Source organism: Pygoscelis adeliae, unplaced genomic scaffold, assembly GCF_000699105.1.
Source record: "Pygoscelis adeliae isolate BGI_AS28 unplaced genomic scaffold, ASM69910v1 Scaffold14, whole genome shotgun sequence".
In the NCBI taxonomy this organism is placed as follows: domain Eukaryota; kingdom Metazoa; phylum Chordata; class Aves; order Sphenisciformes; family Spheniscidae; genus Pygoscelis; species Pygoscelis adeliae.
In genome coordinates, this window is record NW_008825109.1 from 2,969,388 (window position 1) to 2,980,500 (window position 11,113).

The 11,113-nt window shown below is 35.7% G+C and overlaps 1 protein-coding gene across 1 annotated transcript in view; it reads right to left on the reverse strand.

Moving 5' to 3' along the window:
• BRCA2 (breast cancer 2, early onset) overlaps positions 1 to 11,113 on the reverse strand; it is a 39,825-nt gene that overhangs the window by 21,612 nt on the left and 7,100 nt on the right. The window contains exons 8-10 of the mRNA XM_009327732.1: positions 10,781 to 10,895; positions 5,865 to 7,052; positions 161 to 4,981 (exon numbers count right to left, since the gene is read on the reverse strand). Of these exons, the coding sequence (XP_009326007.1) occupies positions 161 to 4,981; positions 5,865 to 7,052; positions 10,781 to 10,895 (6,124 nt within the window). The remainder of the gene's footprint in view (positions 1 to 160; positions 4,982 to 5,864; positions 7,053 to 10,780; positions 10,896 to 11,113) is intronic.

The window sequence follows — 11,113 nt, forward strand, 5'->3', positions numbered from 1 at the left end:
TGGATGAATTGTTGCCTGCAGCAAGAATTTTTGTCATTAACACGAAGAGTAAGAACTTAAATTTCTATATGACCTAAAAATCAATGTGACATGCAAAAAAGCCCCAAACAACCCACGGTACAGAAATATGGAGTTGAACATATATAAGACAAAGACCTACCGAGTGAGTTTTCTTCTTCAAAGTGCCTCTTCCCAAAGGTCTTACTTTGAAAGTTTTTATCCAGTCTGCCACTGAAGGACTGTGCAGCATTGATTTGTACTCCAGAATCGGAAAGATTGTCTTCCATAAAAGCTCTTGCACTTTCTACAGCCTCCACTTCCAAGTAATTTTTTGGAGTTTGGAGAAGATTAATATTTATTTCTGCTTTAGCAGTAGCACTACATGAAGCTGCTTCAGACTCGGTTTTCATCCCCAGATTCAGCTGCCCTTTTCCGAAAGACCTAGTTTCCTCCTGCTGGAAGCTATTTTTAAATAATGTTAACTGCTTGTTTTTCTTACTATGCGGTACATACTCAGGCATTTTGACATGGTAAATGCTTGGAAAAGACTTCGTTTCCTCAGGGTAGATGCTTTTTAAGTCAAAGTCTTCATTGCAGCTTTTTTCAATTTTGGATTCTGAGATCACTTTATCAGTTAAAGATTTTGCATGTTGACCACTCTCTTTAATTGAACTAAGTTGATCTGTAATGCAAAGCCCACTGCTTAAAAAGTCATCAGATTCTTTTAAAATTGCCTTTGCTTTTTGATATGCATTTTTAGAGACTGTTACCTGCTTTCCACTTGCAGTGCTGAACCCAAAAGCTGGATTTGAAATCAGTTCAGTGCTGGCATTTTCTTCCCCTTTTGGTAACGCTATCTGCGTTTTCCTAGGAACTACATCAGCGTGCATTTCAGACTTTTCAACATCTTCCTCAACTAAATATGCTTCTTGTACGTGAGATGAACTATTACCTTCCATTTCTGAAAAAAGCTGTCTAGCTTTCCTGAGTGACTCTTCTGACAGTTGTACAGGCTTACCACTTGCTGTACTAAAAAATCCAAGATTGCTTGTAGAAGAATCTGACTGCTTTATCTGCTTATCTGGAACAGGCAAGTGCCCTAAAAGCTTAGTATTCTGTTCAAAGCATCGCCTCTGAGAATTTGAAACAGACTTGGCATCTGCAAATGTGTTCGTATCTTGGTGACCATTTTCACTAGCACTTGCATTTACTTTAATAAAATGGGATGCGGCTGAATTAATCTCTTCACTTCCTGTAGCATTTAAAAACTTAGCAGAATTAGGACACTCAGCATGAATGACGGAAGATGAATTTCCAGCAATTTCTGTTTGATTAGTTCTTGAGTTAGTCTCAATTTCGTATTTTACAGATTCACTGTAGTCTTCTTGAAACATTTGTCTGACTCTTGCTAATGCACTTTCCGAAACAGAAACTGGTTTACCTTTTGCTGTACTAAACATAATTTGTTTCAGATCACCCTTTTGATTTTCAATATTAAGTGTTGTTTCTTTTAACCTGGTTAAATCAGTTTCATCTTCAGGAAGACTGACTAGTGATTGGTTTTGGCAAGCATTAACTGTGGTGTCTGTCAAGCAGTTTGTATCAGCACAAGGTTCATTTACATGTTCTAAGTCAAATTCCTTACTGTTACAGTTCAAATGAGAAGAGCTACTTTTTGAAGTTAAGAGGAGGGATCGATTCGATTTATTGTTAGTATCCTCAACAAAAAAAGTATTTGTTGTATCTCCAGGCACAGAATTCTCTTCAAGGTCATTTGATACCTCCATTAAATGCAGAGATGCAGCAGAGTACACAGGAAAATCATGCATGTTTTCTGAATCATCCCTCTTTTTTGCTGAGTATTCTGTCTTTCCCTCTGCAAACAGTTTTCCATCTTCAGACAAATGAGTTCTACTTAAAGCATCACTCTCCTGTCTGGGAAAGGATTTCAATTCTGACTGTCCAGGTCTGACATCAGCTTTTTTATGTGCAGATGAAGTTACCAAACTTCTTTCACAATCTTCACCTAGATTAACAAATGTATCTACTTTAACGGTATCAAGAATCACAGCGTGTTTAATGGGACTGCTCTCTACTGTCTGCTTAAATTGATCTCCAGGTTCTTCAGGAACAAGCTTTTTATTAAAATTAAGTTTTTTGGGATCACATTGAGCAATGCTTTCAATACATAAGTCACAGTCTTTGACACAGTTTTTACCACATTTCCTTTTCCTTAAGGGGTTCACAAAACTGTCATTATGTTCCTTTCCTAAATCAACATTCTCTGCAAAAAACTGTTCAGCTTTAGCCAAAAATCCATCAGCAATTGTTATTTTCTTGCCACTAGCAGTATGAAAACCAGTCAGATAACTCCCCTTCATTTCATTTTTTTCAACATCCACCTCTTGCTCGAAAGGTATTTGATGATGATGGTAAGAACCTATTTTTCTTCTGCTCTCATTCACTAACAGGATCTTATCATCGGTGGTGTCTTCTTCCACATTTATACTATTTGTCTTTTGTTTATCAGAGTTCTGCAAAACATTTACATCTCTTTCTCCACCTTGTACGTTGAGCAAGTGTAGAGAATTATCCAAAGCTGCATCAGAAATGGATATATCGCCATCAGCTGGAGTTTGAAATTTTTGTGACAAGTGTTCATTTTCCTGCTTTCTGTCTTCTCCTTTCTGATTAGACAATAGGTTTTCCATTTCATTTGATATGCTTAAACTATGTTCTTCTGCAGTTGTAATGGCATCTCCTAGACATGTTTCATCTAATGAGTCTTCTTGCAAACTACCTTCAACTTGGCAATCTCTTTGATTCAAAAATTGTTTGGAAGTTTTATGATTCTGGTTATGTTTTTTAATGGATGGTAGACTGTTGATGATAGCATTAGTACTATTGAAATTAACACTTTCATTATCATTTATTGATCTTTTTGTCCAATTTTCCGTATTTTCCTTAAACGGTGAACTAATATTTTCCTCAATTTTTTTCTGCGCATGGTGGGAAACAGAACCGGTGTGGGAAATGGTATCTATGCTTTTGAAATCTGAAACACAAACCATTTTTCCTTTGTTTTCTTTTGTCAGGCCCCTGACAAAATTACAGTTAGAAGACATATGCCCATTTGAATTGTGACATCTAGTACTAGTTTCAGAAGATTTAAACAAATCATTATCATCATCCAAGTCCCTGAAGAGCTCTGCAGATCTGGCCAAAGCCTCCTTAGAAATATTTATTTTTTTACCTCCAGCTGAAGTAAAGCCTACAAAGTTAGAAAAGCTGTCCTGTTTAGCTACTGGAAAGCTCCCATCAGATATGCTACTTTCATTTCTGTCTAAGTTAGTAAAAGTAACCTTTTTGTCATTTTTATGGAAAACCACTGCGTTTTCTCTTTCGTATTCCACCACTTCAGAGTCTTCATTTGTGTCTTCCTGCTTAGTACAACACTTGCCATTTTTTACTTGATTTTCAGATTTAAAAGCGCTGCAAAAATCAGCATCTTTCCTTGTTCCACAAATATTTTCTGTGTTTGTTGTTCCACGTGTTTCTACAGTTCCGAATTGTTGAAAGGCATGGTTTTGTATCATGTTACTTTGCTTTCTAAACTGTGTAAATTCAAACTGACTACCTGTTTCTTCCAGGATACTAGAAAGTTCAGCAATTTCAGTTTCTTGGCTTGCTGTCAAGGTTTGATTTGGTTTTTGCAAGGATTGTTGACTTCTAGGAAAGCTTTTACACAAGCCAACTTCATGTGGAATAAACTGTGTATGCCTCGGCTCAAAAAAACTTGTCCGTGAATCTAAAGAATCAGATAAATTACTGCCCAACTTGCTTTCTGAATCTGAGAAAAATGTATTCTCCTTTTTAACTTGATTTGAAAAGTTTGTGACTCTTTTCATGGAAGAGGCTTCAAAGCATTCATTTTCAATATCTTTGAACAGCGTTTTGCCTTTTGCTATACTGACTTCAGAGAATTTAATCTGCTTATTGGAAGCAGTCTGAAAACCACCAAAGCCCAGATTCAAACTGCATGCATTAAGATTTCCTGATGATTTTGCTTTATACTTTAGGTTCTCTTTTGACTTTTTGCTGGAATACATAGGTGCTACTTGTTTATTTTCTTCAGAAATTACTTCATTTAAAGGATTATCATCTATACAATCTAACAATTCTTTAGCAATCTCTACAGCTCTGTTATTGCAAGCAGCTGCTTGAGGGCTTTCATTGTTTTCAACTGACTTTGACTCTGGATTGTCAGCTACAACTTCTGAAGAGGCAACTGCAACTGTTCTCTCCCCTTGTTTTAACCCAGTACTATCATTTTCTGAGCAGTTTATTCCCAAAGGTCCAAGTACTTCTCTACAGTCAACTACTGACCATTGGCCTGTAGCATGCCTTTTATCAGTTGATATTTTATTGCAACAATCACTACTGACTCCATTTACGCCAAAGTTGATCTGACTCAAAGTATTATTGAAACCGCTGTTTGCCATAGATGTAGCGTCACAGTGCCTATCAATCAAGCATTCATTATCCCTAGGAGAAGACCACGCAAATTGTTCTTTAAGGCTCTGAGGTACAGTAGCTCCATCATTCACGTTAGCACTCATATACTTATCTTCCTTGCCTTTCTTTAAGCAACAGCCTTTAGGGAGCAATCTGGAACGCTTTCTTGCCATTAGGCATGCTGAAGTTAGAACTTTACGTTTTATATTTGAAATTATTTCACTATTTAAAGCAGTTGTTGTGTCTTCTTTCTGTATATTAGATACTTCTAAGCATTTTAATGATGTAGTAGGTTGATCCTCTCTTGCATTTTTCCCCAAGTCTCTCAGGTCTTGTTGCTTCAGCCTATCGTTGAAGGAATTATCAGATGAATTATCTGTTATATCCATTTTTAAAGTACAAGTGCTGAAATTGTTCTCCTTGATATTCGATTGCAAATGCTTTCTCTCTGCAAAAAGCAAGCAGTCTAAAAAAGAAGACATTATAGGAAAAAAAGGATTAATAAATTAGTTTTTATGCAAACAAACGTAGATTCAGATTTTCATAAAATTTTGGCCCATAAGATCATTTCTACACATATGTAACACTGGTACCATAAATATCACCTCTGTTTACCAATGTGAATGCCTTGACAAGATTGGAGATCTGTTTAATCTAATCATGTTCTAATAACCAGAAACAAGTGAGTAGCCTGCAGTAATGCTGTCAGTTTAAAAAAAAAAAAAATCAATTTTTAGTTGTAATGAAATTTGAGGAGATGGGCTTCCATTCCTTGTGTCTCAACATAAGGACTTTTTGCAAACTTTAAAGAGAAGTACTTCAATTCCTAATATTAAGTAATTCTTCTAGCAAGAACAACAGCTCTTAAAAATAGGAGTATGTGCTTGCTTTTGTCATATAATTTGTTTTCTAAAATATATTGTACTTCTGGAAGAAACAGATGTACAGTCTTAAACCCCCTAATTTTAGAAAAATAAAAATATAACTTTACCATTCTTTATGATCTCTTAGACAGGAATGGCCCTTGACATTATGGATGTCTAAACAGCATTGACAAAGATAATTAAGCTTGTCAATCAGAATAACTGTTCAGGTGGAAGTTTCTATTCCAGAAACTAATCTGAGACTAAAACAGTAAGTTAGCACCAGGCTATTTGAAAATAATGCTGTTCTGTCAGTATTATTATAATAGACCAATTCCATATCTCGATTCCCAGACTAGTCAGTTGCAGAGCTACTTTATCACAAACACAAGATTTTACACGATTTTATCTGAAACATTTATATAAAATGTTCTTAATAAATAAATACAGGATCCTCCACAAATGATGAAAAGCTTAATAATATACCTTGCTCACCAACACTGGCCACATGACAACCTTTAAGTTCACACGAATCAAATTCCAAATGTGGTAATGCAGGATGAATAGGCAATTCAGAGGTTACTTCTTTCTGTAATTTTTCTTCTTGATACAGTAAAGTATTATTTATTGTGTAAATAAACCTCTTGGATCTCTTTCTCAAGCTGGATAACATATTCAGGCTTTTAAAGTCAGACTTCGTAAGAGCATTTTCTCTATTTGTTAAATGTAGGTCATTGCAATTATCTGGAGATGTAGCACTACATACAAGTGGGTGAGACAGAACATCAGTTACAACAGACTTAGAAGTTGCTTTTAAATGCTTGGAAAAGCTGCCATTGTAGACTACAGAATACTCTGTGACATTTGTACTTTCAACGAAAAAAGAATTACAGTTTAAGCAGCTCATTTTGGAAGCCTTCTCAGCTGTACATCCTTTTACTAACTTTGGATCTTGGACACTCAGAGACACAGATTTTACTGGAGTTATTTCTGATGTTGGGTTGTTTTCAGGATTTTTCACTTCATAGCACTTTTCTGACAAATTGACACTCAACAGCTTTTGTGCTTTTATGAAGCCTGAAGTATTCAGTAAAGATGTTTCCACAGCATCATCCTTGGTCATTAGTAGTGACGTCTCTTCTAAATTTTTCTCTCTACACAAGTCAGAGGGTGGAGAGCTACATATAGACATTTCCAAGTGAGTTACGTCAAGATCAGATAAGTTCAGTTGAGACCACTGGCTTGATAAAGACGACACGTCTTCTTTCACAGGCTTCTCATTCTCAGATGACTTGCATGTTCTATAATCTTGCACATCTTCTGCAATCTTAAGTGACTCCAATTCCTTTTCCTGTCCTATTAAACAGCCATCTTTACCATCCCCTATATCTTCATCTGTGTTTTGGAGTAAAGAATCCTTCATTTCAATAGAGAGGCTTTTTTCAGTCCAGCTAGTTGTTCTCGCTTCCTGTGAAATGCCAGTCTTTCTTCTATTAGGCTGCTCAGAAGGAACATCCCCCTTTTCTTGTGCTTTATCTGTGTTTATTTCACATTTCTCTACTGCATCCAGAGCATTTGGCATCAGCAGAAGAGTTCCATCAGACTTAGCAGGCATGTTGAATGTATCTTCAAAGCTATTCATCTCACCAAATAAGCCATCTAACATCTCTGACCCTAAATAGTTTAGAGAAGATGGGGAGAAGAAAAGAAGTAAAAAATTAAGTTTTAGGAAATAACTTAGGAACAGCATTGTGTTTTTATAGATAAATACAGCTTTCAATTTGATGGCAATTAACAGCAGCTGTTAGAGGAAACAGGAGGCAAAGGACATACATGCAGGTGCCCTGGCCTCCTGAGGACAGTGGTGGTTAAGCAGGTTTCCAAGAGGAAACCTAGCTGTCTCAGAAGAATTTTGTTTTTTCTACAGACAGGAGAATGAGTAGGTAATTTTACAAGATAAATGTCTAGATTTTTTTCCTCCAAAGTTTATACCAGATAGTAGGCACCAAACACCTTAAGAAGCTGCCTATTTTTGTCTATAACTGGCAGCTAAGGAAACACTTTACTATAATCATCCTTAAATAACAATCTTTTGCTTTGATATAGAATAGTATAGTGTCTAGAAGGATTTAGAAAAGATTATCTTTTTTTTTTTTAATTTATTAGGAAGCTTTTAAGTTCCAAATGATTGGCACAAATATTAGAAAAATAATGAGAATTTTTTGTTTGTGTAGAGAAATAATGTGCAGTGGGGAAAAAATAACCTAAACTCTACTTCGTAGACAGCCTTAAAAGCTTATACATACCAAATAAAAAGATTACCGTCTCAAATGTATGAAACTAGGCCTACCTATCAAAATATTTCACATTCAAAAAGATAGCTAGGTTTTATTTTGAGAGTACTTTTTAAGGCTTTTTCATATCAAAGAAATTGTAACCAAGTACCTAGAAAACATCCTTGTCCTCCGTTTTCCTTGGGCACATAACCAATAGCTTAACTTTTTCCATAAGCCTTTTTTAGGTACAATTTCTATAATTTAGAACTATTTTCCCTATTAGAACTTTTAAATAACCTAGTCTATGAAAGATTTTCCATTTGGAAGTCCACAGAAGATTTCCCAATACTTGGTCACACACATCCAACTATTTGTAATACATCCATTAATAGTTCATGCCCATGCTGTAGGCATAAAACCACCTCTTTCATCACATCTCTCTAAAATTACCCATTCTCTTTACTTTCTATTTTTTGCCTGAGTGGCAGAAGGTATCACTAAACAAAATCTCAAAAAGAAGAAACTAACACTACACATTGAGTGTACAGGTCCTTTTCCCTTATTGAAGGGTATTCCTCTGGAGTAACTTCTGTGCTACTGGAATAATTTGTCAACAGAGCTTTCTAAAAAGACACAGTTTTATTTTTTTTTTTTATTTAAACAGGAGCCATTACCTTTAATCGAAAAAGAAAACCAGGAATATCTGAAAGACTGTAAAGATACTGGTTGTACACTGAATAACCTGATGCTGGGAGGGGGGGCGCAATCAGGGAAGCTCATTTTGAATTCCAAACTCACTGGAGGGTCAGTGAAATGACAACGCCAGAAACAAGGACTGCACAACAGAATTCTCCTGTTTTCTCAGTAAGTGCCCTAACTAGGCAATAACTACTTAATTTGTTTTCTCAGTGCCTCTCTTTCTGGGTAAATAACACAATACTCAGAAAAAAAGAGGCTTAAACATTGGATGTTTCTGCTCTGGAGTCATACATTGACTGATTGTTAGAACATATTGCCCCATTTCAGGTTGGAATCCTTATTAGCAGAGGGTATTGAACCTACTTGTCCTACTTCATGTATAGTTCTAGACACTGAGGTTAAAGATAGACCATTTACTCTGATCAGGGTTATAAACTGAATGAATGATGTCATTTTGTTTTTTGAATTAAAGAGTTTAAATATGAAGTTTGGGCAACAGGCCAGGGTGAAGTATGTAAAACGTTACAGAATTTCGTGTTTCCCACTAGTTTTTAAATTTAAATAGCTTCCCAGTCAACATGCTGATTACTATGTATCTGAAGAATCTTAACTCTGAATCCATGGTTATATACTGTCACCCTGCCACATATACCTACAGTAAAGCTGTGAATTCTGCTACAAGGGCCAGATGCCTAAAGCTTTGTGCTACAATGACCAGCCTTAGGCTTACTTAAACTAGGGACATGAACCTTAGGAATTAATGATTGGGTTATAAATGAATATGCTTAATGAATATATGCAAATTTAGCTCCTTTTGTAAAATTCTGAAGTGTTAATACATGACAGTACATACCTTGTAGTCCATGGTTACACTAAATATAAACAGTTAAAAAAAGTTCTCCTCTTCCCCCAAACTATTACAACTAAAAATCAAAAAAATCCAGCAAAAAAATCTCTGAAATATTTGGCAGTTCTTGTAGTTTGGACTGAGTGTATATATTCAGTCTTACTGCCATTAAGGACACAACTTGTACAATGTAAATAATCTCTTCATGTCCTTAAAATCATGCAGGTATTCAAATCAATGTTATGATCTCTCTTATTTTCTTTGACTGAAACAAAACATATACCTCATAAAACTGATTGCCCTTCATGGTCATACAACACTATTCCAGAGAAAACCAACATTTGAAAGCTACAAACATGGTGGTTTGAGCTATCCTTTTAACGTTGCATCTTCAAATGCCGTTAACTATTATCAAAAAGGGAAGACAGAGAAGGAGGGGGGAAAAAAAAAAAAAAAAAGAGAGAGACATTTGTTAAAGTTATTTTGTACTTTAAAAAAATGGGTTTCTTCTTCCTCTTGTTTTTACTCAGACATTGTTTTAACTAGCCTTCTCTACTGTAGTATGGGATGTAATAAGCCATTTTGGAACACAGAACAGGACATTAATTTGTCCTTAGTTTCTAAAAGTATTTTACTGACTACAGATTACTTGAATCTGTTTACTACCAACTACATTATTCTCAGCGTGTTTGAGCCTACAATATAAAGATAGCAGTATATATTGCTCTGCAAGCAACATTGCTTCCTGACCGCCGCATTCTCAGCCCTCCTCATCAAATTCTAAACTGATTCTTTCACAATTCCTACATGTACCACCAAACAATATTTTTAGGGCAGTCCATTCAATTCAGAGAAAGAGACATACAATCCTAAGGATATATTGTCTTGTCTAGCCTGTGTCAATCTCTGCAGCACCCTTTTATACCCACACATGCTGAACAAATTTGTTAATATTGTTCCCTTCTGCCATCATTTCTCAACAAAAATCAAAAAGCTCACACTGAAGTGTACATTTTCACTTGTTCACTAACATGATCTAAGAACACAGAATGAAAACATTTTTTCCCCTTGACTGAGTATTTTCTGCATTCATTTAAGAAAAATCAGCATTTCTTTTCCTAAAGAATTTGTCATGTTTTGAACTACTAATAGGTGAAGTAAATGAAGAAAGGATATAGCAAGATTAAAAAACAAGCTCACCACAGGATAATGAGTATTACGGTGAAACTTCATTACAAAGCTAAACCTATTCAATAGCTAGAAGTAGTAGTCTTGCTCCCCCTTGAGCCTGTACCATTTTTCTCTCTCAGCTCTCCCATACAGTCTCACATCTTCACTTACACCAGTACTAATCTGGTTGTCATCCAGTGGCATGGTAACCTGATTTAATTCACTGACTTGACAGAAACTGATTCCCTTTTCTAAGGCCAGATTAGTTTTACAAAGTTGAATCAATTCAGGAAGTGGGAGTACCCGGTTGGTAGAGGAAATAAGTCATAGGATCAGCTCAAGACATACAACGTAACTTTACCCTCAGTCTTGCTTCACAGTATACTCAGTAGTAAAGCATCAATGCATACCAAAATCTTTGATGTCATCTTCAGCATTTAGCTTTACTGTCTCTGGTACGGACAGCGTACTTGTATCACTTGTCCCAGGACATTTATCATGGTTGGAAAAAAAGTTGTGCAAAATCTGTAAACCAAAGACATCAGCTGTTACATTACATACCAGTAAGTGTCACTTTAACAGTAAAGCATGCAACTCTAAACATTTACTGCAGCATCTGAATAATTCTGCATCTCTTAAAATGAAAGGTAACATTTTCACAGGTACACTTGAAAATAAATAAGCAGATAATTCCCATTTTCAATGCCAACCAGGTTCCATTCTACAATCAATTTAAGGGCAGC